At 41.8% G+C, this 26,990-nt stretch overlaps 4 protein-coding genes across 6 annotated transcripts; 2 read left to right on the forward strand and 2 right to left on the reverse strand.

Moving 5' to 3' along the window:
• Positions 1–508: 508 nt before the first annotated feature.
• Positions 509–12,710, reverse strand: LOC143215593 (uncharacterized). The gene is made up of 5 exons (XM_076437857.1): positions 4,055–12,710; positions 3,860–3,942; positions 2,435–2,668; positions 872–1,015; positions 509–800 (listed from the first exon to the last, which is right to left on the reverse strand). Exons 1-5 carry the CDS (start codon positions 4,191–4,193, stop codon positions 633–635), a joined length of 768 nt encoding a protein of 255 aa, XP_076293972.1. The 5' UTR covers positions 4,194–12,710; the 3' UTR covers positions 509–632.
• Trpl (transient receptor potential-like) lies at positions 7,726–13,230 on the forward strand. The gene is made up of 17 exons (XM_076437852.1): positions 7,726–8,258; positions 8,367–8,583; positions 8,705–8,899; positions 8,968–9,157; positions 9,294–9,479; positions 9,663–9,853; positions 10,023–10,201; positions 10,268–10,552; positions 10,610–10,800; positions 10,873–10,955; positions 11,008–11,129; positions 11,207–11,397; positions 11,509–11,699; positions 11,854–12,053; positions 12,120–12,401; positions 12,545–12,683; positions 13,007–13,230. Exons 1-17 carry the CDS (start codon positions 8,079–8,081, stop codon positions 13,228–13,230), a joined length of 3,246 nt encoding a protein of 1,081 aa, XP_076293967.1. The 5' UTR covers positions 7,726–8,078.
• A 293-nt stretch (positions 13,231–13,523) lies between these two features.
• Betacop (coatomer subunit beta) lies at positions 13,524–18,112 on the reverse strand. Of its 3 annotated transcripts, none has more exons than XM_076437856.1 (10): positions 17,955–18,112; positions 17,207–17,620; positions 16,815–17,148; positions 16,465–16,753; positions 16,048–16,388; positions 15,712–15,973; positions 15,279–15,646; positions 14,767–15,211; positions 14,214–14,449; positions 13,524–14,146 (listed from the first exon to the last, which is right to left on the reverse strand). In XM_076437856.1, exons 2-10 carry the CDS (start codon positions 17,572–17,574, stop codon positions 13,916–13,918), a joined length of 2,874 nt encoding a protein of 957 aa, XP_076293971.1. In that variant the 5' UTR covers positions 17,575–17,620; positions 17,955–18,112; the 3' UTR covers positions 13,524–13,915. The 3 variants fall into 3 exon arrangements, with proteins under 3 accessions (XP_076293971.1, XP_076293968.1, XP_076293969.1); XM_076437853.1 differs by having other exon boundaries at positions 14,767–15,232; XM_076437854.1 differs by having other exon boundaries at positions 14,767–15,232; positions 17,207–17,594; positions 17,955–18,099.
• A 5,104-nt stretch (positions 18,113–23,216) lies between these two features.
• Positions 23,217–26,397, forward strand: LOC143215704 (uncharacterized). Its single transcript, XM_076438050.1, has 3 exons — positions 23,217–23,834; positions 25,515–25,786; positions 25,870–26,397. Exons 1-3 carry the CDS (start codon positions 23,603–23,605, stop codon positions 26,065–26,067), a joined length of 702 nt encoding a protein of 233 aa, XP_076294165.1. The 5' UTR covers positions 23,217–23,602; the 3' UTR covers positions 26,068–26,397.
• The last annotated feature ends 593 nt before the right edge of the window (positions 26,398–26,990 follow it).

Consider the following 26,990-nt stretch of genomic DNA (forward strand, 5'->3'; position numbering starts at 1 on the left):
TTAAAAACGCTTTCGACGCTCGAATCACTGTTTAAATGAAGAAACTATTCCAATTTGCCAGGCAACCAATCAATATTATGAACAGCGAATACATTAATCCGTGAATTATTAATATTTACCATTTTTCCCCCGTCCAAAATGAAAAATGGCTACACTTACAATTTCACGGAGTGACTTATCAGTGCAATGTCGTCATTATTCCCAGAAATCGTCGTCAGCCGTGGTTCGAACACGTTCTTTTCGCGCTTTGTAACGCGATTCCCTTGTCGGGAATCAGAGTGTTGTAATTACATCGGTGTAACATTCAACGTGAACATTTTAAATAATGATAGAACCGACTGCAAAGGACCCCGCCTCCCCTTTCAGCCCATGAAATTACACGTGGCGGGAAAACACGTGAGGGGGAAATTAAGTTTTTCGTTTCGTTTCGACGAAATTCGATCCTTGTCGGCGCGGCGATTTAATAGAAAATTGATTGTTTAATCGGAAAGCCGAGTCACTGGGAAGCGTGGAACTTGATTTCAGTGGTATTTGAATTAGTTAGAAGACGATACATATATGTTACGAAAAATACATCTAGAAGAAAGAGTAAGAAGAAACTTCTCTTGTCCCTGAATTGTTTAAAAAAACATTTAATGCCCGTTGCTAGCAAACCATTTCTTCCCCGATTGATGTCCTCCTTTGTTGCCATGCTTCTTCTGATGACGATGGTGACTGTCATGGCCTTCGGCGAGCTTGCGACCCTTCTGTGTCCGATGATGACGACCCTCTTGGTGCTTCTTCTTCTTGCCGTGATGATGCTGGAAGATTTGTTCCATTTGTATCATTTCAAGAGAGGAATTATGAAAATTTATCGTTTCCCTTGACAAACCTCCTTATGTCCAGAATCCACATGTCCCATCTTCTGATGACCGCCTTTCTTCCCCTCGTGTTCATGATGAAATCCTCCGTGCTTCTCGTTCTCACCGTCCTCGTGGTACTCGTCATAAAAATCATGCTTCTTCTCGTACTCGTCCTGCGACAGCGAGGATAAACGGTTTCGATTAGCCGTGTAATCCTTAATTACAATATTAATTACAGGTGACTCTGATCGTTCAATACGAGGAAAATTAACTAGCCGCGTTCCCGTAAGTTTTACGCGAACTCGAAACTCTTGCTCTGTTGACAGATTCGATAAGGTCGTGGGCGACTCGAAGCGGACGGTCTCGACGATAATTGAACGACGTCGTAATTAATTAGTTCGCGGATTAATCCGATCGTTTGTGCGCGATGTGCATCGTAACTCTGGCTGACCGGAGAGAAGAATGTTTGAAAATCAGTCGAAAAGTTATTACTGGACTGCGGAAACTCGTAGATCTAAAATAAATGAAGATCGTGCTAGATTCAAAGCACACAAATAGTTACCGAAAACATTTATCCCAAGAAAAACATCCTGTAAACAGGAGCCAAGTTCCTATGGCCGTAAAAAGTTGTGAGATCAAACGAAATACGGCCACGTTCGTTGGCTTAGAAATACCTCTTGCAATACTGAAAAAAGCGTTTGTAAAAATTAGTTTAAAAGAACGCTATTTAATTTTTAAAGAGTTACATGGAGGGCTAAATTATTCAGACTTGGCCGCTACCTAACACCTTCTATGGCCATTGGTTTAAAAAGTAACGGCCAAGTTTGAATAATTTAGCCATGCATGTAACCCTTTAAAAATTAAATAGCGTTCTTTTAAACTAATTTTTACAAACGCTTTTTCAGTATTGCAAGAGGTATTAAATCTAAGCTAAGGAACTTGGCCGTATTTTGTTTGATCTCACAACTTTTTACAGCCATAGGAACATGGCTCCTATTTACAGGATGTTTTTCTTGGGGTTTCATCAATTTTTGTTGAAATTTCATCAATTATCAAGTAGGTATCAAAGAAAAAAATCCTTTTCTAATCTGCAAGACAAAATTCAAATTCAATGTATCGAAGATTAACACTCTGCCGGCGACGCTCGGATCCGTTTGCCCCCCGCAGTTTCTTAGATCGATTGTTTTTTCCATCAGTATTTGTTGCGACATCGAAGCTAATAGAACGTATACTTATGTATGTGATGCTGCTATGTTCTATCGTAATGTTTTTCTTTCAATACAACCCCTTTAAGCTGTAAAATTTCAAACTTTAATAATTATATTCCTTTCAGTGTTTGTTATGGTGGACCTATGTACCAAATTTCAAGCTTATAGGTCAATGGGAAGTACCCAATAGGTTTTGATAATCTGTCAGTCAGTCAGTCAGTGACAAAGCGATTTTTGAGATGCTATATCGCGGAACCAACTAATGTTTTGTCAATATTGAGGCATTTAACAAGTGTACGAAATTACATATCTCTATCTGCCTCTAGCGCGAGAACTTGGCAGGTGCACTGCCGTGCACCTAGATAATATTTATCGTCAACGAACCTTTTTCGAAATACTATGCTCTCCCTTGGTGCTATATCCTTTTTGATGCTTCCCCTCTTCGTCGAATTTCGCAGCTTTCTCGCCCTTCTCGCCGTGATGACTTTCATCGTAATGATCGGCCTCTTCATGTTTCTCCTCCTCCTCCCCCGTCTTCTCGTCGTATTGTTGTTTATGATTCTCTTTGTCGTGGTGACCCTTCTCGCCCTTATCGAACTCGTGGAAGACCTTATAACCCTGTACCGAAAGAAATGCCATCTGTCAAATTACCATCACATGCTTCTGCAGTTCTTCACGGGTGTTAAAAAATTCGTTTTCAACACTCGACTGTAGAAAACTGGACTCTCGTGTGTTTAAAACACTCAAAGAATTAAATTGTTATTTACCCTCCACCGACATAGAAGAACCTGGGAAAATACGTGTTTCCGCAAAAATCACAGTTCATTCGCCAGCGCATTTCCATATCAGCATGAAATAGTCGTCGGGAGCCTGTATATCGTGCTTCAAAGAGTCCGCTGGTTCGCTAATGATTTCGCGAGGATCGCTATCGTGGAACCTACCCTTTACAACGGGGGTGGGGGAAATTCCATGAAAATATTGGAGGACTGCGCGATTTCAAAGCTGGCTCGCCGGTCGATTAACGAGTTCGCAAACGAATTAATTGCACCGGTCAAGCCTTTCCACCCCCCTCTATCCCTCGGGATAAAAGTGAAAAGCAATATGTGGAGTTTGTATGGTGTAGCAGAGAAAGAAGAACGACGGGGCACGGTGTCGTTACAAAGAATATGTCCCCGGCCGAAGAAAGAAATGTCGTTCGCAAGCTGCAAGCATGTCGTTCGCGGAGAACGACCGTATAATAAATAATCCCGGGCAGCCGTGGACACTAATATTACGGCCGGTAAAAAGGCGAGGAGTCGTCGAGGATCTTGACAATGACGAGCACGTGGACGAATCTAGGAATCTCGTATTTTATACCGTATACGCTTCAGAGATGGTCACGGTCTCTGGTTACACATAATATTTTCGGCGTAACAATTATATCAGTGTTGAGCTAATTTAAATACATCGTCAGACTGCGAATTTTTATGCAATTTTCAATTTCTGTAGACTTTTAAATGGGACCGAATCGTATCTTCATTGACAATAGCATTTATAGATCCATAATGAATAAAAATTATACTAAATCCTGTCCAATTTGATACTCCAGCATTTTTTAAATGCGAATAATACCACGTTCATCACTGATACTAATTTCTTTCTTTAATTGCACTGTACTTTGTAATTGTACTTCAATCGTAAAATCGAATTACATTGTAATTTGAGTAAGAGACCAGGATTCCAAGTTATTCTAATTGAATTACTTTGTGATTATAATTCGTGAAGCAATTCGATTATAATTCAACGCAACTCTGAATTACACAATTATACCTTATCGCCCTTCTCTTCCTTCACGTCTTCATGGTCCTCGTGTAGTTCCATGCCACCGCCTTTCTCTTCGTGCTTGCCGCCATCTGTTTCAATTAATTACAGATAAGACCACGCACCTCCAATCACAAATCATTTAACGGTGTTCAAATCAGAAACTAGGTGAATTTCTTGATTCACAAGCTTGCGTTTCAATACCTGCGTGCTCGTTCGCAGCAACCTCGCTGTCCTTCGTCAACCGGAAGTCGTCCTGTATCCTCTCCACCCTCTCAGCAACCGAGTTACCGTACAAAATCGTCAGAAGAAGAAACGGAGCAGCAATATTGAACAACGCCATACTGACTGACTAAATCGTACTATAGGAATTTCAGGAACTCCGAGATAACCGGAAGTTCGCAGAAGACGCGACACTTGGCACTGAACACCGCGTAGGATCGCAGCGGAGATTTATCGGCTTCGTAGTTCCTTTTCTTTCCGCTCCGTGTCCGATGATCACGTTTTTCCTTTGTCCCGAAGAAAGTTTCCGCTTCCGACCGATCAGAAGAAGAGCGGAAAAGGACGCTTCTTTGCGTTTCAGCTGTCACGGACGCTTCCACTTTCACTCGATCCGCTCTTTGCTCGGGCAATATTAATATTTACTCGACCAAACACGTCTTCTTCTCGTGGATTTGAACTAGCATCTTTTTTCTGCTCGGCGAAGCATCGTTTCCAAATGTTCCTTCCAAAGCATCTGTTTTAGATCGATACCATTCATCGAGGAATTCGATATGTTATCAGAGGAAAGTGTAAAATTAAAAGTAATAGATACAGAGGTAGAAGTTTAATGTAATGTTTGATTGGTTACGCGTGAACGAAGAATAACGTTTCCTCTGTTAATCGAACATCCTGTAACTTTAATCGTATCTGTTGCCTTTCCAACATTTCTATCCACTCGTTCCGTCGGTTTTCAAAGTTTTCTTCGTCTTTGACGCTTCTTCCTCCGTGTTGTTTCTACACTCCGGGACGAAAAGATAGCACACTTTGAAATTAATGTCAACTAGAAATTCAAGGTTTTTATACACATATTTCTTAACGTATATGAATGAAATGAAACGAGGCTTCATTAACTTATCTATTTTTATTGAATGAAGTAGAATCATTAACGAAATATAGAGGTACAAAATGATAGCACACTTAACGAAAGAATATAACAGAATTAATCGATACAAATCAATGCTCAATATTTTGCAGGACCCCCCCTTTACAGCTAACGACTTTAATCATTCGGTTTGGTAAACATTTATACAATTTTTTAATACTGTTTTGTCTAATATTCTCCCATTCGTCCAAAATGCTCTACTTTAAATCGTTCATATTTTGGAATTGTCTGCCATTTTGGTACACAGCTCTGACAAGATGTCCCCAACAATTTTCAATAATGTTGAGGTTGGAGATCTTGCTGGCCACTCCTAAACACGAATAATTTTTGAAGAAAAGTATTTCTTGACCGCTATCGCCGCGTGGACTGCGACATTATCTTGTTGTAAAATGTGTTTATTTGCAGCAATTCTTACAGCATAAGTGTTTAGTTGTTCATTTATCATTTCAATATACCGTTCACTATTCATTCGTCCTTTTATAAGATTTTTGTTTTACCTCAATATCCAATATCGGCCCAAATTATCACACAACCGCTTCCCATTTGGCGACGGCTTTAAAATTGCTGTTCTTCATTCAAATTATGATAGTAATAGCCTACGTCGTTTGGACCATCCAAATTAAATCTTTTCTCGTCAGTAAATACGACTTTTCGCCGCTTTGTCCTCATATTTATATGCTTTTCGGCAAATTGTAAGCGGAACGCTTTATGCTCTTTCTTTGACCAAGGTTTTTTCTGCAATTCTCTTCGCGCTAAGTGCTTGCATTTTTGTAAAAACGCAACGTACATTCTTTCCGTTAGTTTTTACGCCAACATTTTCAGCGATTTGTTGATTTTGATTTCAGTTCTCAATGTTGCACGTTTTTCACGGGCAGTTAAACTTTGTGTACGCCCAGAACTCTGCTTTTTCCCGTAATTTTCAGGATTTTATTAATAAGCTCGTAATAACTTTTCGGCATCTATTTACAATTTTTGATATTTGTGTAATTCAATCTTGTTCTTCCTTTACCTTCAGTATCGTATGTACTTCACATACACTTAGTTTTCCTCCACGACCCATTCTTAACACTTTAGTATGTTGTTTTATTAAATAAGCACGAAAGTAGCTAGTACCCACTTTATCAATTACGTTCTGCAATGAATGTTTGCTCTTCAGTAACTTCAGTAAAACTGCTATTTATGCTATCATTTTTTCCCGCTTGTGTGCCCCAATATTTACGTTTTCATTTCGAAAATTCTATTGAAGTAAATATGGTGGATGATATTCAGTACATTGTACGTACAGGCATGTTAGGATATGTTGAGTTTAATGACAGTTTAATGTATCAAATGAGGGAAAATAGATGATGTGCTGTCTTTTTGTCCCGGAGTGTACGGTGATGGTGGAAAAGGTGGTATATATTTCTTTCGTCGAAGTTGAATAAATATTCTTGAGGATTGCAACGCAGTCATTTAATATAATATTATATAAAAAGTGATCAACGCTCGCAGCCAAACAATAAAATCCAAGCCCCTCCCCTAATTCCGCTGTAATGATGTTCCGGAAAGACCCAGTCAGTCCATCGTCGAAGAAACCGCGCAACGTCTTCACGGCAAAGACCTCAAAGCGGTCAAACAGTATTAAGGCCGATTAACAACGGCGTAGAATCCGCGGAGCTACAGCCGTGAAATTCATTAAACTGGCCCCGTATTAAAATGTTCTCAGCCAGGGCTTAAACTGTTTCGTCGGACGGGGTGGAATCGGTTCAAGGGAGGTAATGTGGAAAGAACAAAAAAAAAAGGAAGGCGAGAGCCCAGCTGTTTGCTCCGCGGCTTCATCCTCTCTCCCATTCTGCTCGAGCTTGATGTTTACTTACCGACCGCATCGCCGACGGAGATTACGGACGACCTGTAAAATGAAATACGATCGGACACCAACACACAAATGTTAATGCTTAATTCGCCATTTCAATTATATTGTACGATTCCAGTAGAAAGTCCATGATTATGAAAGTGGTCGAAGTCATGTATTTCTTTTTTGTTTCGACATACTTATAATATTTATAAACAAAGATCCCTTAAGCTAAGTATCAATTGTACAAACCAAAAACCAATTAAAATTGAATGAGTAATTTCCTCGATATGGTTACATTCGTCCAGCGAGGGTGAGAAAATTCGGAATTGGTCGTGCAAACAGGATCATAACGTTTAGGGTCTACTTTAGGGTGAAATCGCGTCAAAGTACACGAGACGTGGTGATACGACTACGACCCTCGCTACAACGCGTCTGAGGTTTCGCATCTACCATCGGTAATATTAACAATAATAATATCCCTTAGTTTACGGGCTTGTCGCGACCTTGAGAGTACGCCATACCGTCTCCAAACAAGACCAATGACATCGTTATCCTCCAACAAATACTGAAACCGATCGATTTTCAAAAAACTCGTTATAATTTTTCCATACTGTTGCCAGATCGACTCTGAACCCTTTCGATTCGAATTTCTACCCTAACCGACCACGGGGACACAGGGAAAACGACCTGAACCACTCTGAGGCTGTTGTCCCAGCCTCACCCGTCGCGCGTCGCGTGGCTAACGAGATATCGATAAGCAAATTAGTCCGCGTGTGGACAGCGCCTTAAACGAGCGGGCAAATAAACAGGGTCTCGGTTAATGCCCGTAATTCGATTTCCATCATCCGCTATATAAGCGCGGCCGGTGGCCGAGTCTCGTTTAGCTGGGAAGTCCGCGTCGCGTCGTCTGTGGTCGTTCGATGACCACTCTCATCCCCTTTAGCAGGATTCCTCGACGATTTCCACGATTCTCGGCACGCTGACAACGAAGACCGGAATCTGCGAAGTTGATCTGTGTTCCGGTTCGTGTGATAAGCCAAAAGAAATAACCGCAGACCGCTGTTGCTCTTCGAGCTCCAAGAACGTTTGAACTCGAGTCAGCTGATCGGTTGTGTGTCTGCGTGTATCTAACGACAGTGTGAACGAGACATACTGACAAGATCTTCGAAAATCTATGTGCTCCAACAGTTAACGTTCCTCTGTCGCTTCTTCGAAACACCAGCGAACTAGAATCGAATTCATGCTTCAAAATGGGTTGCCAGAAGTCCGAGAAGGAGGTAGAGGCTGGCTCCAACCAGGGAGAATCATATGTCCTCAATCTGCCCAAGCCTTTAAATCTTGAAGAGAAGAAGTATCTTCTAGCTGTGGAAAGAGGAGACCTGGCTAATGTGAAGAGATTCGTCCAGGCTGCTCATCGAGGCGGTGTCAATGTGAGTTTCAATGTTCCAAAATCATTTCAAAGAGTCTAGGAATAGTGTCACGACCGATAAGATGATTCCCGTCTGTGCTGAATAGAAAATGAGCAATTCGATTTGTAGGGAAAACCGCTGGACATAAATTGTCTGGACAGCCTGGGTCGAGGAGCGCTGTCACTTTCGATCGAGGCGGAGAATCTGGAAATGGTCGAGCTACTCGTGGTGATGGGTGTTGAGACGAAGGACGCGCTGCTTCACGCGATCGATCAGGAGTTCGTGGAAGCTGTCGAGTTGCTGTTAGAGCACGAGGAACTTCTGACTGCCGAGGCTGCGAACAAGAGTACGTATCGCCGCGTCGGGTCCCCAGAGTGGACAGAAAAATGCGGATGATCAAATCTTACTTCTCGAATTGCCTTGAAAACCCAGACTCTAGAAATGATTTCGGTATCTTCGGCTAATAGACAATGAGATCAAGCACAGTTGGCAGAAGATCGATCCAGCGTCGGCAAGGTATCCGCCAGAAATAACACCGTTGATCCTGGCAGCGCAACGGAACAACTACGAGATCCTGAAGCTTCTTCTGGATCGCGGAGCCACTTTGCCAATGCCTCACGACATCAGATGCGGGTGTGCTGATTGTTTAAAATCGACTACAGGTTGGACTTCCTTAGAATTTAATTGTAAAATCTCTTCTGCCGAGACTATTTGATCACTTTTCGTTTAGGCGATCCTCTAAGATTATCGTCCACCAGAATTTCGGAGTACAAAGCCCTGGCTAGCCCAAGTCTCATAGCTCTGAGCTCGCCAGATCCATTGTTGACAGCTTTTCAACTGAGTTGGGAGCTTCGAGACCTGGTCATCGCGGAACCGGAAAGCAGAACGGAGTATTTGAAGCTCAGACGACAGGTGGAAAGGTATTTAACATGATCAGTTCATTAAAAATTAGCGAATTAGTCCTTCGCAATCAGCTTGTCTTCCATAATCTAGGTCTTATCCTTCCAAACAAATCAATTTAACATACTAAAGCCTAACAAGATAACTGTTAATCAGATTTGCTGTTGACCTGCTGCAACAAGTGCGCGCCACAACCGAGTTGAACACGATCCTGAACTACGACCCCGACGACGAAAACAACCTGTCCAATAAGCAGCTCGCCAGATTGGAGCTGGCTATACAGTACAAGCAGAAAACTTTCGTCGCTCATTCCCACGTGCAGCAACTCTTGGCTGCGATCTGGTGAGTTCGTTACAGACTCGTTCCAACTTTCCGCTGTTCCATTTAATGGAACTGCTTCGCGGAAAGCGCCTTTGTTTCAATTCGGGAGTATACCGATTTGTGGGTATTATCGTCCGAAGAGATTGGGCACACGATCTAGTGAAATCGATGAAACAGCGACTTTGATTCTGTTTTTCGATATAGGTACGACGGTCTGCCCGGTTTCCGACGAATGACTATGGGACAAAGGTGCGGAATCCTCGCGAAAACAGCCATAATGTTCCCGTACTACTGCATTATGTACCTGCTGGCTCCTGAATCGAAAAATGGCCGACTTGTCCGCAAGCCTTTCGTCAAGTTCCTCATCCATGCCTCGTCCTACTTGTTCTTTCTATGTGAGTCTTCAAGTTTTATTATCACAAATAACTACCTTAATGCAAACTAAATACTTGCTATGCTTGAAAACACTAAATTTCAAGTTTTGAGATTCTAAATATTGTATATTGTACTGTACGCGAGTAAGAAAAGGTAAGAGACTGCGAGATTATTAAGTGATTATTGCAGTTATCTTAATGTTGGTGTCGCAACGCGCCGAGGTGGAAGTCGTTCGACTGTTTAGCAGCGAATCGACGAAGAGGAACCTCGAAGCCGAGCTATCCAAGCAAAGAGGCGCAGCCCCGACGTTTCTAGAGGGTATCGTAATCTTGTACGTTCTTGGATTTATTTGGCAGGAGATGAGAGAGGTACTGGCAACCTTCGTTTTTAATTATATCGGAGCCCGAACCATTGTAGCCTGTTGAATTTTCAAGGCCTACGTGGACGGCTTGAACGCGTATCTTCGCGACTTGTGGAACTTCATCGACTTCACCAGGAACTTCCTCTACATCACGACTGCTGTGCTCAGGATCGCTGCGTACGTTCAACAGAGTGCCGAGATCAGACAGGATTCCATGGCTGCTGTGATTCCCAGAGAAAATTGGAGCGATTTCGATCCTCAGCTGATCGCCGAAGGACTTTTCGCAGCTGCTAACGTCTTCAGCGCTTTGAAGTTGATCCATTTGTTCAGTATCAATCCTCATCTGGGTCCTCTTCAGGTACGTTCAATAATTTTATAGAAAAACTCTTGGAAATATTGATAATTCTTCTTGCAGATATCTTTAGGTAGAATGGTGATTGATATCATCAAGTTCTTCTTCATCTACACCCTGGTACTATTCGCTTTCGCTTGCGGATTGAACCAACTGCTGTGGTACTTCGCCGAATTGGAAAGACGAAAATGCTACATCAGCTTCGGAGATCCTTCCTGGGACGCTGCCAGTGAACCTTGCTTGAGATGGAGAAGGTAGAACGATTTCTTTCAGAAAGCTTCGCCGTATTTGGCATATTAGATATAATCTACCGACAATTTTTGCAGGTTCAGCAATCTATTCGAATCCTGTCAGAGTCTGTTCTGGGCCAGTTTCGGTGGAATCGGGATAGAAAGCTTTGAACTTACAGGTAAGACCTCTTAATGATGTTTGTAAGGGATTTTTCAGTCATTTAATTATAGGGATCAAGAGCTACACTCGATTTTGGGGCTTGTTGATGTTCGGCTCGTACTCCGTGATCAACGTGATCGTTCTCCTGAATCTCTTGATTGCTATGATGAGCAACAGCTACGCCATGATTGAGGCGAGTGGGCTGTCTGTGCTATTTTCCTAAAAATTAACCTGAAAATACTGAACGTTTTCCTCGAATATTCCATGCAGGAACGAGCAGACACCGAGTGGAAATTCGCGAGAACGAAGCTGTGGATGAGCTACTTCGAAGAAGGTGGCACGCTTCCTCCGCCGTTCAACATTCTTCCGCCGCCAAAACTACTTTTGCGACTTTGCGGTGTCCAGAAGAAGAAGATCAGCCGGGAGAACAGCGATCGCATGCGTGCGAACGATTCCAACAAGTAATGGCCTATTTCCGAACACGTTTTATGGCGTCCAGGATGGTCCGGCGACCTCTGGAGCCGGGTTTAACGATGTCCTTTATAGTGAGCTTGTTTGTCTGTTGGCGATAGGTATAGCACTGTGATGAGAGCACTGATATGGCGGTACGTGGTTCATGCTCACTCCGAACATGAAATGGACCCGGTCACAGAGGACGACGTGCACGAACTCAAATCGGACTTGTCCTCCTGGAGGTGCGAATTGCTGGAGATACTCAGAAAGAATGGCATGGACATTGCTGGCGCTGATACCAAAGAAAGAAGTGAGAAGAGTTGACTATTTATGTGAGAAAGGGCCTAGCCGATTAAGATGGTTAAAACGGTTTTTCAATGACTATCGAACCATTCGTGTGTATCAAATCAACCAACTGTTTATCTGAATGTAACTGAATTGTGTATCACAATTGTGTGAACCAGCTGTTCTAGGAAAGAGGATGAAGGTCTGGGAAAGAAGGCTGATGAAGGATTTCCATGTGGCACCGCAGGTGCAAGGATCGATCGACATCGAAGACGAAGAGAAACTTCAGCCGCCGATAGAAGGCGAGGATAACGTCGCAAGGTGGAAGAGGATTGCTAAACAGGTCGTGCAGCAAACGCCTAATAACCGCTGGTCCCAGGTAAACTATCAATATGAAGAAAACATTTAGTCTTTACCTATTTAGCGAATGAATTTATAATTGTAGGTGGTAAATAGCGCCCTGAGGAGCTCGCAGATCGGGAAAAGCAACAGCAAAGCGTCGTTCCAGAGTCAGAAGAACTTGAAGATCGCAATGGAAGAGGCACAGAGGCTATCTAACAAGAGTCCTTTGCCACCTGCATCGCCTATCGAACTGCCTGAGAGCACTGCTTCCACGATCCTGCATGTCCTTCAGGATATTGTAGAGACCGACGAAGCTTCGAAGAATTCGCATCCTAAGCCTCCGAAAATTACGCTTCAGCCGGACCTGGCTGCGACGAATGTTAAGGTAAAATTTGGAGAACGTTCTACTCGAAGATGTGAATTGTTTAGCATGCTTTTTAATCCTTTAGCGAAACCTTTAATAAACGCTGCATGTTTTCTAAGAAGTCGCTGGCCTGTTAGTACTTTCGCGAGTATTCTCTTTCACAGCCGAAGCCCGCGGCATCGATGGACTATGTCGATGAGAAACCCATTAAATTTGCACCTGCTGTACCACAACGCACGCCGACGCACGCCGTCAAAAGGAAGTCCGCGAACTCCCAAACGGCAGGCAGCCAACAATCGACTGGTAATTTGATGTTCTATTTTTGTAGGGGGACGGAAATGTTAAATCAATTTCCCGGAACGCTTGTCTAAGTATTTTTCACCTCTAGAAGAATCAGATAAAAAAAACACCTGCGGAATAGTTCCATAATTATTTCACAACAGAGATGCAATAATTTGTTTTAATCAGACGGAAACTTAACACTTATTTTAAGAAGAATTGTTATTGAGTAACATAGACGAGTTAGGTTGCAAATATGAATTAATGAATTACAATTACTTGAAAATGATTCGACGTTTTACAATGAAAATTGTCGTTATCATTAAGAAATGCGTTTCTCTTCGCAGATGCATCGACAGTGCCCTCTCCTCGATCTACAAAAGAGACCAACATTATCGCAGACACTGCATTACCAGCGTCAGACTGTAAACTAAACAAATCACGATTGAAGACAAGTTTAAGTCCCAACAGACACGTCACGTCGCGAGATAAAGAAAGACTCGTGAACACTGAGTCGAAATCGCCCCAATCGTCGAAAGCTATATCACCTCGAAAAGGCGGCTGGTTGTGAAGCATGGAATCGCGTAATTATTCTTCAACCCTTCAGTGGACCATGCAACTCTTATAATTATTACTCATGTATTAATATAAGTGAAAATTTATAAACTCACTGCGAGTAAAAATTGATCTCGAATTCGGTAAAGTCCACTTAAGGATTAAACGGACGAAACATGTCTCGAACATCGTGTCGAAACCGTGTTAACTTTTCTACGGCCGGGAATTCGAATACAGAATTAGAAACGACGGACACCGAGCTCTGAAACATCTTTGTCTTTCGCTAATGAATGGGCATGTAAAGGGCAGTAGTGTGTTCGTTCTTTATTTCTTAAAAAATATGTACCAAATAAACCAGTTTCGATCAAACGAAATCCAGACTTACAGCTAAAAGTATCGTGTATGTATATTTTTCTCCGCTGGTAGATACTGAAGGTGTGTATTGTCGCTCGACGGTGCAGTCGGTACAGAAAGAAACAAACAACAACGGCGCTAAAACTGAATACGGGCGCGGGCGTGTACGTTTTGTATAAAACATGCGTCAGCGTCTAATTAAGAAGAATCGAAGTGGTGGAATTGACAAAGAGACAAATGGGGGATAGACCGCTGCCATTCGCGATACTGAAAAGTCCAATTGCGGTTTCTTCCGTAATAATTCGAATACTGTGGATCGACGAGTTCGATTAAAAAGACTACGTGCTTTAAGCAGCTTGCACGACCTTGCTCTGCGGTCCCTTTTGTGTGGAATTGATTTTATCCCCTAACGATAACGCCATTCCTTGGCTCTTCGCTCTGATGCGAATATGGCCGACCACAGGAGCGTCTGGCTTGTTCAGTGGTTTCTCGATGGACATGTTCGCTAATGCGTCCTCGCCGAATATCGACTTCGCGTACATGTTCGCAGCCATGAAACCGCACTGACCAGAAAGTGCCTGAAACATTCAAACATTCAAAGATTGTACATAGTTGCACACATATCACATGAACCAGATACAGTACCTTTTCCGGGGTGAGACAACGCATGTTCGTCGACTTCAGTAGATGGGCAAGATACTCTCTCAGGTCCGACAACGTGGTATTTACAGACACCTTGTTCTCCCACTCGAACTCCGCCCACATTTGCCGGAACTCTGCATCGGTGCACGTTGCCGGGACTATGTAGTCCATGATGTCGATATGTATGTCGTTCAGGACTACCACGCTCCTGTCGGATCCAGCGCCGGACACATCGTAAACTGGAAATAAATTTGTTGAATAACTCCTCATGGATGCGTCTTCATAATTTCAATAATCTTAACACTAGGTTTACGAAACTCTAGAAATAACTATTTCACATTATTTTATAAACATACCAAGAATGTGTCTATCCATATTTTTGGCCATTTTTCCAATAATATATACCGAAAGAAATGAATTTGGTAAATAATTCCTCAGGGAAGCATCTTTACAATCTTAGTAATCGCAAATTAAGAATATTAGCATCCGTCATTTTGACGGGTCCCGCAAACCTAGTATGTACTAGTGTTAAAAGCGTGAAGACAAGTGAAGGCACCTATATTTCCAAAAATGATTCCGTTCTCCGTGGAGGCCACCTTCACGTTGGCCTTGATGCTAGCAAAGTCCCTCGGCGCGAGCACAATGGGCTGCGGCCTCTCGACAAGTTTCAAATCGCCCAACGTCGCCAGCTCCAGAGTGCAGTTCTGAAGAGTGTCTTCGGTCTGGTTCACAATTAATACATCCAGGACGATGTCGTACTGATTAACGTGGACCAGGGCTTCCGCGTAAACTGGATCCGAGAAGCCGGTTAACTGGGTGACCTTGCTTAAAGCACTGGGAGCTGGTGCATCTCCGCTAGCGCCAGGTCTTCCGGCAACAGCAGCGCTGAGACTCTGCTCGAACATGTCTCCAGCTCCACCGGTTAGATCTGATCCACGGCTCAGCTGCAGGAACTGTATGGCGTCGTCCACCTGGACTGTGCTGCCTGGCTTCTCTTTAGCCTGCGGAAATCGGAAAGTCGACTGGTTGAACGCTTTATTAATTCTATGAGGTTGCTGTATCGCATACCTTCTGATTCTGCGAATCCTCCTCCACTTTAGCCGTCAACATTCTGCCGAGAGCTTCGCGACAGCCCTCGGTAAACACCTTTTGAACAAGCGGCGTGGGACAGGCTAGAGATCTCAAGCACAGAGACAACCGTTCAGCGTCGTCGTGTGTCATTGCCTTCGTGGGCAAACCTGAGCGACCTAATTGCAACACGCTGGTCATTATCAACATCGACTCGGCTTGCATGCGGTTGCTCTTCTGGACATCGTCCTCGAGGCCCTTGTAGCGAAGCGCTAGCTTGGCTAAGGTTGTGGCTAAGGACGCGCCGATGAAGAAGTCACCGTCCATCATGTACTGGACCAGTGCTGGACGTTTCTCTTCTTTGTTGCCTGTAAACCAAATGTAAAAATCCACGGTCTAATGCAAACTGCAAGGAGTTTGAGAAGGTACATACTGGTAGATGCAGCGCTGAATGCACTCTGGCTCGCGTAAGTTCCGTCCGACGTGACCAACTGTGCTGGAGCAGTTGGAGTGGTTCCATCTTCAGACTTCTCTCCAGCTTGACGCTTATTCTCTGTCTCTAGTAATGGTAATTCGCCTAGGGCAGCTCGTATGCGACTCATGAAGGCTTCGATGTCTTCCTTTGTTGTTGCGTACTCGCCCAAAATCCATAGAGCCGCTCTGTGTACCTTGACCGATCTGATATGTGGGAATACCTGCACGAGAAAGTATTTCCTAGCGTTATCCTAATCTGTTCAAATATTTTGAATACCGAAGCCGAGTTACTTACTTCGAGTAGCTTCTCGACGATGAGCGGTCTGAGATTCTCGAATCTCTGAATAGCTTCACGGACGAACACCAGGACATCGGTCGCCGCGGCTTCGTTATTCTCCGACAGGAAGTCTGTCAGCACAGGAATCACCGTAGCCGCTACGTCCGAGAATTTGATGGAGCAGGCGTGCAACGTTCGCACGAGGAGTTGCCTGTATCTGCCGGCGTCTTCGTGTTCCCCGCCAACAGTTCTTAATACTTCCTTCTTCAGGAGCTGCACCATCTCCTCTATCGTGCGGGTGGTTACCAAGTCCATGGCCAGAGCTAACGTTTTTGTTCTGACTTCTAAAGCTGGCGAACCTGAAGCGATAATACTTTTAGCGATGCTAAAACTATTGCAACACGGTTTCTTTATCTTGTCGAAATATATATATACCTAGAACTCTAAGCACGTCCATAACTAGATCTTGAAGAACCCTTTCGTAAATAGGACTCTCCTTCATCGCGATCAAACGATCCAGCACGATCAGCTTAACGTTGTTGTCGCTCTCTTTCACAACCAGCTCGATGTAACAGGAAGCTGCAGCTTTGATCGCTGTCGGAGCGTTAGACAGTGTCACCAAGGTTCCGGCTGCTTCGTAACGCACAGCAGCGCTCGGGGAGTTTAGTAAACTATAAATGCATCTAATGAAACGTGCTCTTTCCGATGGATTTGCTAGACACACCTGTAAATACAAACATATTTGTTCAAACCAGGTAAAAAAACATTCTAAAGCATACACATACCTTGTAGATTAATTCAACGATAACCAGCTGCAATATATCACCGAAGCTGGGCACTTGGTCCAAACAAGCGGCCAGATAAGCCAGCGCCTTATTCTGATCAGCATGCAACAGCATCAGAAATGCGTTTCTCCTACACGACATGTCCTGTTCTCCTTCTAAATATTTGGCTATTAGTTCCGGGGCATCGGGAATAAGGAACTCAAAGTTCCTGTAGATTGTGAAAATAGCCAGCACAGCATTGCGTCTGACGTAGGAGTGTCTGTGCTCCAAGCAAGTGATAATCGCAGGCATCAGTGGTTCCAAAAGCTCCGGCTCTTTCAATTTACAAAGGAATCTGAAAGATACCAAACTCTTATGCTTGTTCGTACTGCATCCGTGTACTGGATCAATACCTGAGAGTCGATCCCCTGACGAATTCATTCGGATGCTGCAAGTCCTTCCTATAAGCATCGCAGACTAAAATCATCTCCTGAAGGAGCTTGCCATCGGGAGAGGTTTTCGGAACGATCTCCCAGAATATTAATAGAAGCTTCTTGATCGTGTGATCCTGTAGAGGCAGGACAAATCTGATAATAGTCATCAGGAGTCCCGGCAGACGTTCTCCGCTCAGGATCATGTGAATCGTCTTCTTGAGAGCATCGATCTTTGTGTGGACATCACCTTTCTCCAGGTCCTGCTTCAACTGGAGCTCGTTCAGTGGCTCCGTGTCCGTTGGAATGTTGATCAGTGTGTAACATGGTTGCTCCGCAACTGTGCTCATGTTTGCTACCGCTGTACAATCTGCCGGGGAAGTATTCTCTTACGAACTGTAAAGTTAAAACGTCAATCTCCGTTCAGCAGCGAGAAATCGAACAGTGTGGCTGTTTTATTTCTCACTGTTGAACAGAGTGCAATATACGCAAATCATATGCACAATCTGCCAGAGAAATATTCTCCTACGAACTGTAAAATTAAAACGACAATTAGGAAAGGTAGAATTATTCGACGTACAACTCTCTGTTCAACAGCGAGAGATGCAATAATGTGACTGTTTTATTTATGAAATTGATGGACGTTGAGGTTATGTTGACCTCGGGTGTGTGTTTTGTATGTCACTCGTAATAATGGTAGTTCGATAGGTGTTGATCGAATTCGACATACCTGATCACGATAAAATCGTGTAAAAATGAAAGACAACGATATCTTCCCAGTGGTTAACTGACATTTATACAAATCCGGAAATAAGGGAAGAGCATACGTGTCAAACCCCTACATCAGGGCACTACTGACTCACTGAGCTACGGGTAGGTAGCGCCACTGTTCGCATCTTCCACGTAGAACACTTTGAAATTGTCGCGTAGTTTGTTTTATAAAATTTCCATTAATTAATATCGATTAGCCAATTTTAGTGTTCCTACCTCCCTTATTGTCGTCACACTCTAATAATACGATTTTAAAGTTAGGTGTGATCACGGTTTCAGTAAGAATTTCGTGTTTTATTAGCACAAAATAGGTAGTGCTCTGTAACAAAAATATGCGAAATAAATATTGCTGAGAAATGAAGATGTACGGAGCTGTGAGAAAGCATTGTTTGCCACAATTGTAACAAATTGCAACAGACAAGTATTAATGGAATACTTTAACCGAAGCGCTACTGACCCAGAAAACAAACTGAACGGAATAGACCTTAACTGGTAACTACTATGAAGAAACGAATAACTTCATCTGTGAATTCCTGTCCGTGGAAATCGTTAGAAAAGTCTGTAATATATTAGGTTGGGGAAAAAGAAATCCATCATTTCTCCGCTTGAGATCACGTAAAAATAATGGATTTCTTTTTTCCCAACCTAATATTTTTCACATCGAATTATTCATCGAAACCGAACACGCACGCGAAAACTTTTCCTCGTTGCTAGGCAAAATGCTTTGATTTTTGCTCGCAGCTAACTATCATCGACGCGATAAACTCTGATCTTTTCGAATAAACTATGAAGACCACTTACAGTTAACATGTGAATTTTTTTAGGCTCGGTTAATAAGTACCATTATTTGTTTACGCGGAACTTTAACCCGGCGGAAAAATTCTCCGATGGGTCATTGACGACCCGCGATACGATACATGCTTTGCATACTTGGAGGCAAACATTTCGAGGAATTGGAATGTGATTTTCTGGATCATTGGCAAATCAAGATGCAATACATTTGTTGCACACGGTACTTGCGTTTCACAACGTTCAATAAATCATTCAGACAATTCTGATTGGCTGAAGGTCCGTGGACTGACAATAATGATTATGCGGATTTAATGCATTTATGACAAAAATGGGTGGGTGCAATTTAGAACAGTAGAAACATTAGAAGAATCTAAAAACACAACAATGATAAAAAATTTTATAAAAAAATTAAACCGACTTCGAAAAAACGCACTAAAGAATGCACTAGAAAGTATGAAATAATTTCCATTTAATTTATGTGAATATACACACGAACTTAAATACAATACAATCTTTTCGGAGGCGGCGCAAAAATTGAACATTTTCCCAATGACAGATGTTGCTGATTATGATTTCATTGGAATATGGTGGACTTGGAAACCAGTAGGTGAGAAGAGAAGATACATTAATATGTGAAAGCATGTAGAAGAATTTAAGGGTTTCGTAATTTCCGGTGTCGAAAATTTTCAATTTTGCGCCGCCTCCGAAAAGATTGTATTGTATTTAAGTTCGTGTGTATTCACATAAATTAAATGGAAATTATTTTATACTTTTTAGTGCATTTTTTAGTACGTTTTTTCGAAGTCGGTTTAATTTTCATATTTCACACTTTTTAGTGGAACGAGCAAAATTTGTAGAACACCGAAAATTTGTTTTCACGGGGTCAATTGTGTGGGAGACATTACCTACAAAATGCAGACGGTTTCGTTCTGATTGATCCATCCATCTCGGCGTTATCGGTGAACATACATAGAAAAAAAAGCGAAAAAAGGCACATACAGATCGAATTGAGTAACCTCCTCCTTTTTCGAAGTCGGTTAAAAATGAATTTCTATTTCGCTTCAGTTTATTGAAGTCCAGGTAAAAAACTTTTGTTTAAAGCATTTGTGGCTTATAAAAATCTTGAAAACAGAATGGAATATAAAATTCGACAGAATTTTGTACAATTTTTATTTGTTTCCGATCTACAAAGACTGTTTCCATTGAAAATAGAATTTTATTTCATTCTACTTTCTTAATTTGTCTTGAAAAATTGGAGAAGTCTAATAATGATTAAGAATAAAACGGATAATTCGCGACGGATCCCGCGATGAAATAATAGGAAATGATAATTTGCCGCACCCTAAGCATTTTTTATATTCCATCATTTGGTCGGGCCATTTCCATTACGTCAGACGAAATTAGCGACTAGACCATCATCGGTGCCCTCATGTGTGACGAACGGCTAATTGCAAGCGTCTCGACGCGACGCCGGAGCCAATCTTCAATTGTTTCCCGTCTCTCTCTTGCCTACTTTTTTCGATTAACTTCTATTGCACCGGGCATTGCATCGTGTCTGCACACAAAGGGGGTCACACACGCGTTCTCAACTCCCCGATGCTTCTCCTCTCCCGCCCTCGCTCTCTTCTCGTTGCACGGAGGTTTCTTGGAGTTAAGATAATGATCGGAATCATCGTTATTGAGCCAAAGTGTTTCGCGCTTGTCACGTTGACCGGCGCGGCGGCTCCTTGTGCAGGGTACAGGCCGTCGTCGTCTCGCTTAATCGCCCATTGAATCACAGATGAAATTTTCATGTACCCTGGACAGCTTTTAATTTCACGCCCACGCTCTTCCACTCGTAATCAGAGTTTTACGACGTGACGGTCCACGCTGTGATTTATTTCCAATTACCCGCTATTTTCGTCGGCATACAATTCTCAGAATCTTTCTCAAGAGAAATGCTATTATCGATGGTTCTGTTAATTGCAAAATGTAACCTGAAACTTTTTCAATATTTTTCATATTCTTTGTTATATTCAACAACAAATTCTTTGGCCGATCACACAAAGAATTTCATTTCCACGCGGACTGAAGAATTTTTACGTCATTCGCAAACAATCGAGCGATCCGCTGAGTATAATATTTCTTGACATGTATGTCGTGATCAACGTACGTACTAAAGTATGCCAAATTGACGCAGAAGAAAGATAAAAATGTGCATTCTATACCTGAGTAACACTTGATTCATTTCTTCTTAAATCGATCATCTTTTTAAACGAGTACAATTTTAATTATACTAATCCAGACAGAATACAACTGATTTCCAGCTAGGCAAAAAAAGAAAAATTCACTCTGACCTAACACTGTTGAGCCAGACCTACGACACTTAACCCAGACCTAGGATACTTGACTCTGACCTCACATATTTAAATCGAACCTAACTTTCAACTATGTACATATCTCTCGATGTGTCTTCAGAATTTCAATATCGAGCCTAAGATTAGAAGAAACTTCGCATAATTGATGCACACGAGACAGTCTAATGAATTCAGCCTACAAACCTGACATCAATCTAGCGTACCCTAAATTGGAGAAATATTACCGTACCCCTGAATCATGCGAGCATAGTGGACAGCAGATTCGATGCATTGATATTTGATCCATTAGAAGTCGAGAATGACGAAATAAACAAATATTGGGCAAGTCCTAATGAGTTAATACGAGCTCCATCTAATTTACCTTAACGACATTTTAACGATGTATTGTTAAACATCAATAAGTTGTCGGTGACACATCGGTGACGCGTTTTAGATGATGCACGATAGTCTCGCCAATTAGCATCCTGGATTTATTATTCGTTAGGTAGGCCTTCCCAACATTTTTAACCGACTTTGAAAAAGGAGGAGGTTACTCAATTTTTTTCTATGTATGTACGTTCATCGATTACGCCGAGATGGATGGACCAATCGGAACGAAACCTTTTGCATTTTATAGGGTATGTCTCCCGATTGGTTCCTTGCAAACAAATTTTGCATTTTTTCATTGCGGTTTTTATTTCAAATAATCAATAAGACTGAAAACCATCCTACGGTGTTCTACAAATTCTGTTCGTTCCACTAAAAAGTGTGAAATAAAAAAATTTTATAAAGAAAAATTAAACCGACTTCGAAAAAACGCACTAAAAAGCATGAAATAATTTCCATTTAATTTATGTGAATACACACGAACTTAAATACAATACAATCTTTACGGAGGCTGCGCAAAATTGAAAATTTTTCAAATGACAGATGTTGCTGATTATGATTTCATTGGAATATGGTGAACTTTGAAATCGGTAGGTGGGAGGAGAAGATACATTAATATGTGAAAGCATGTAGAAGAATTTAAGGATTTTCGTAATTTCCAGTGTCGAAAATTTTCAATTTTGCGCCGCCTCCGAAAATATTGTATTGTACTTGAGATCGTGTGTATTCACATAAATGAATGGAAATTATTTCATACTTTTTAGTGCATTTTTTAGTCCGTTTTTTCGAATTCGGTTTATATTGGGTAGCTCCGATTCTAATTTTTTCAGCAGTTCCAAGAGGGATGTTACGGAAACGTGTATGAACGTATCCCGAAGACAGAGTAAGGCAATAATCAACTAATATTAGTCAAAACTTTTTGATTAGTTAGTGATAACTAATTAACAATATTAATGTATGTTAATCGCACAACAGTGATTGATGACTAAAGATTGATGACTGATCATCAACTACTGATTCACTAATAAGCATAATTGCTAACGATTACTTAGAGCTGTGACTAACTATTTGCCATTTAGTTATCACTATAACTAATCAAAAAGTTTTGACTAATGACTATTTGGCTATGACTAACATTCAAAAAGACTATTAGTTATTTTTAAATATTAGTTGATTATTGCCCTACTCTGCCCAAAGACCCTCTTGGAACTGCTGAAAAATTAGAATAGAAGCTGCCCAATAAATTGTTGGGAAAGGCCTACCTGACTATTAATAAATCAAGTAATCCGTACCGTCGGCAAAAGCTTAGGTTTACGATTATTGCAGCAGCTGCTCGGCAGAAAAATGTCCAGTTTCGAGTCTCCTTCGGTACGCTTGCCATTGTTCAAACTGAAGAGGGTTTCTATGTTTATTACTTAACCTAGAGTAAAATTACCTGGGGGCGAAGGCCAGACTCGGCCTCGGCGTACCTGAAGAAGCTAAATACCTCTACCTTGAGACTCCAGGGCGGTCACTCGTACCATTCCCGTAGATTTTAGAATAACCAATTAGAAATAACCTCGGGTTCCTTCACCGTTTTCATCGAAATAGCTGCTAACGAATCAGCGCACTTCTCACATAAAATACACGCCCACCCTTGACATTTTAAAAGTCCAAGACAGACCACAGTCGACACGCTTTCCCTCAGTCATTCGTTCTCATCGACTCGCTAGATTTTCCGGAAGTAAACCTGTCCAGTATTCAAAATCTCATCGTACCATTTCGTTCAGCCGAAATTCCGCACGTGCCGACGCGTTCGCTCGATCACGTCAGAAAAGCGGCTGACGAACAACTCGTTCCACCTGTTAGCGGTGTTCTAACCCCGGCAGCATTTACTTGTTGACGATAACGAAAGGATTGGAAACAACCCGTGCGGAACGTGACGTCCGTGTAAACAGATCCGATTGCAGAAACGTGTCCGTGACACGTCCGGACGGGATTAAAAACTGCGAAGGACCAGTCGGCGACTCGAGTTGCCCAAGGACTTGCCGATCGGCAATCTTCTCGTGTAAATAGCAATTAACCTCCTTTAGTTAAAGCAGCCGCGTTTACGATGCATCGTCCACTGCAAATCATCCGCGTCGCGCTTTTCGTCGTTGCGATGCACGCCGCGCTCCAAGCTCACGCTGCCCCGGATCGGATGTTGAGGCAAACAGACTCCAGACTACCCTTATCCTGCAAAAACATCGCCAGGGACGTGATCATGAACAGCTGCAAAGGACCGAGGGCCAGGAGATCTATCCACAAGCTGGATCTTCAAGATCTGGAGAAACAATCGAAAATCGGTAAGTCTGTTATTCAGTGTACAGATTTCTCGAGTAAATTTTACACTTTGATTCAGGATTTCTGAAATTGAACCCCTTGCCGTAGCATTTTCTTTGGAGGTTACAGTGATTAGAACGTCTTTAACCCTTTGCCGATCTAGAATATTTCCATGATTTTTGACATTTGATGGATATGAAATTGGTATAATAGCTCATACAATATCTAAATTTTTAGTCGTGTCTCAGAGGGGACAACCGAGTGCAAGGGTTAAATTTACACTAGGGGTCCCAGATAGCCAAAATGCTCGATTCTGGGGAGGGCAGTTATGACCGTGTGGGCTCGTGGGCGATCCCTCGGCACAAGCTGTCCCGCTGCCCGTCGGTCCTGATTTCTGCAAAATTTTAAGTGCGACCTGTCCTGCATAACGGCAATCTCGGACCTACTTAAAATTTTGCAGAAATCAGGACCGACGGGCCGAGGGGAAGCTTGTGTCGGGTTTGCGCCGAGGGAACGTTACGAGCCCTCACGGTCATAAGAGCCCTCCCCAGATTATAGCCATCGTGTGCGTTTTGCCCATTCAAGCGACGTTCGGCCCGTCTACCAGACCCCGCCACGCCGGGCTCGATCTGTGCGCGAGGATCGCTTGGCTATCTGGGGTGTGCGAGATCCCGGTCGGGACGAGAATTTCTCGCGAGATCGGGACGAATTCCCGAAAATATCTGTAATTTCCGACATTTTGAAGTTTCTCCATACTTCCAATAATTACAAGAATCTAAAAGCCATTGTGTTCTCGAAGATTACATATCTTATTAGTCGGGAATGTTTATGTTAGTAATATTGTAGAAAGTAATTGCGAATAACGATACTTTCGGGAATCCCAAATATTATTCTATGTATATCACGTACATTGTCGGGAATCCCGTATATTCTTGGGAATCCCGAATCTTCGCAGGATCCCGTATATTTTCGGGAATCCCGAAAATTCTCGGGAATCCCGGATATTTTACGGGAACCTCGAACATTTTCGGCAATTTCGCACACCCCCAATTTACACTCTTTGTATGGCTAGATTTGTCTGAAAGCATAATAACATTGATTACAAACGAATCGAATTTTATTTCATTGAAAAAGAAAGGCGTAACATTTATATGTATTTGTTAGACTTCGTTTAAATTCTTCATGATTGGTGTGACTCATTAAAATACGGCAAGTGGTTAAACTGATGCAATTTACTCATGCAATACTCAAATATCTAATAATTCATTTAACATAAAATAATTTAATAATAGCAAATTGTTACCATGATCACGGTTCAAGAATAGCAATAAGTTGAAATCGCGGGTCAGTAATTTATAGAAAGTAGAAAAGTTTCCAACATTAATCTTCGCACGATGCTGCTTCGGGTTACTGACTAAACCCACATCATTATCACAAAAATTCTGAAATTTCACTGTATCGAGTTTCACCAACTATTAATATCAAAAATGATTTTTGCAAGCAACGTACAGTCGACCACACGTCAATGGTTTTTGATTTCTTATCACTAGTGTAAGTCGATAGCTGATTCCGGGTCGTCTGTAAACTGCAACGTCCAAAGAATTCAATACACGACGATTTTCTACGGATATATTTGTTCTTTCTGCACTGTTCGCAAAATAATGCAAAGGTAGTTCGTGAATAAGAACTGATTTGTCTTTTAGATGCGTCAGAAGTGCCAACGGAAGAGATACACGTGTCACAGCAGAAACGGCAATGGGGTGGAGGTTTTGGTTTTGGACCGTATTCTGGCTTTGGACAATATCCTGGCATGGGCGTCGATGTTGCAAACAACTATCACAACACAGACATTGAAACTCCGTTCTTCGATATTCAAGACAATCGAGGAAGCCAAATGTTCCAGGAACAATATGGCGGTGGCTATATGCCGATGCCTTACGGCCCTCCGGGAATGTACCCAATGAGAAGATCTGCTGTAAGTATTAATATTAATACACTCACTTTTATGCGAGTAAGAAATGGGTAATGAACGTTTATTAAAAATTGTGATTTTTTCAGGACATCTCTGACAAACTTCTGGGCTACGAGCTGTCTCCAGAGGAACTCGAAGAGCTGCACGAAGACATCGGAGAACGATTGGCCAGGAATTCGAAAGATATGAATAAGAAGATCTTCATGAACGTGGCCGCAAAATGTTGTCCGAACGCGAAGTTATGTTATGAAAATCCAAGTCTGATACCTTGCATGGGATACTGATATTGATGGCGTTGCATACTCCGAAATATCACTGCCAAAAACTGCCGTTTTTAACTGCCAATTAACGATGCAATGTACTTACTTTATACCAAGTTGTTTGTTCAACTGTTTCTAAGAATAAAAAGAAAACTGCTCAGTTTTGGTTCAAAGAAAATGTCTGGTTTTCATTCGATCTCACAACGAAATCCCAAAAATTAGAATTAGATTCTGAGGCGCCACTAATACTTCCTATATCATTATTCAAGATATTGTTTAGATTATTAAATATGTTGGGATCTAACCAATTATTAGACTGCGAAATAGAAATTGTCTGCATCGATTTGCAAGAAATAGAAACCAAATTGAATGTTATTATTTCCCTTAATGATTTTAACAGAGGAGGAATCTTGTATTGGCATTATCAATTTTTTACATTTTCCAACAATTTTGAATTTCGTCTACTCAATTTTGCTATAAATGCATAAAGACCCGCAGTCTACCAATTACTAAACATTTAAGTATTGTACATATAAGACTATAAGATATTATATCAATTTCATATCCATAAAATAAAAATCATATACATAGAATGAAATCTACGTGCAAGGTGGTACACCAGCCAAGTTCTCGCACTACCTCCTTTTACACGAAACAACTTAGCCGTTTTTTAGAGGCTTATAACTCTATAATTTCGTACACTTGTTAAATGCTATCATGTCTCAAGGAATAATTATATTATCAAAGTTTGAAATTTTACACCTTAAAGAAAAAAAACATTACGAAATAGGTACGTAGAGGTATTTCTAAGCTAACGAACTTGGCCGTATTTTGTTTGATCTCACAACTTTTTACGGCCATAGGAACTTGGCTCCTGTTTACAGGATGTTTTTCTTGGGATATTATTGTAGCTAGGAAGAAATGTTTAATTTTTGAGTTATAAAATA

Source organism: Lasioglossum baleicum, chromosome 14 (assembly GCF_051020765.1).
Source record: "Lasioglossum baleicum chromosome 14, iyLasBale1, whole genome shotgun sequence".
Lineage (NCBI taxonomy): Eukaryota > Metazoa > Arthropoda > Insecta > Hymenoptera > Halictidae > Lasioglossum > Lasioglossum baleicum.

What these genes read in the sequence shown, in the direction of transcription:
- LOC143215593 (XM_076437857.1), bottom strand. Translation starts at nt 4,193, where the DNA reads ATGGCGTTGTTCAATATTGCTGCTCCGTTTCTTCTTCTGACGATTTTG. An exon ending in AGCATAGTATTTCGAAAAAG is followed by an intron (nt 1,016 to 2,434) that starts GTTCGTTGACGA and finishes TCGCTGTCGCAG; the next exon opens with GACGAGTACGAGAAGAAGCA. An exon ending in TGGATTCTGGACATAAGGAG is followed by an intron (nt 801 to 871) that starts GTTTGTCAAGGG and finishes CAAATCTTCCAG; the next exon opens with CATCATCACGGCAAGAAGAA.
- Trpl (XM_076437852.1), top strand. Translation starts at nt 8,079, where the DNA reads ATGGGTTGCCAGAAGTCCGAGAAGGAGGTAGAGGCTGGCTCCAACCAG. An exon ending in TGCCGAGGCTGCGAACAAGA is followed by an intron (nt 8,584 to 8,704) that starts GTACGTATCGCC and finishes TTCGGCTAATAG; the next exon opens with ACAATGAGATCAAGCACAGT. An exon ending in CGCTGATACCAAAGAAAGAA is followed by an intron (nt 11,700 to 11,853) that starts GTGAGAAGAGTT and finishes TGTGTGAACCAG; the next exon opens with CTGTTCTAGGAAAGAGGATG.
- Betacop (XM_076437853.1), bottom strand. Translation starts at nt 17,574, where the DNA reads ATGAGCACAGTTGCGGAGCAACCATGTTACACACTGATCAACATTCCA. An exon ending in GTCAGGGGATCGACTCTCAG is followed by an intron (nt 17,149 to 17,206) that starts GTATTGATCCAG and finishes GGTATCTTTCAG; the next exon opens with ATTCCTTTGTAAATTGAAAG. An exon ending in GTTGTCTCACCCCGGAAAAG is followed by an intron (nt 14,147 to 14,213) that starts GTACTGTATCTG and finishes TGAATGTTTCAG; the next exon opens with GCACTTTCTGGTCAGTGCGG.
- LOC143215704 (XM_076438050.1), top strand. Translation starts at nt 23,603, where the DNA reads ATGCATCGTCCACTGCAAATCATCCGCGTCGCGCTTTTCGTCGTTGCG. An exon ending in GGAGAAACAATCGAAAATCG is followed by an intron (nt 23,835 to 25,514) that starts GTAAGTCTGTTA and finishes TTTGTCTTTTAG; the next exon opens with ATGCGTCAGAAGTGCCAACG. An exon ending in ACCCAATGAGAAGATCTGCT is followed by an intron (nt 25,787 to 25,869) that starts GTAAGTATTAAT and finishes TGATTTTTTCAG; the next exon opens with GACATCTCTGACAAACTTCT.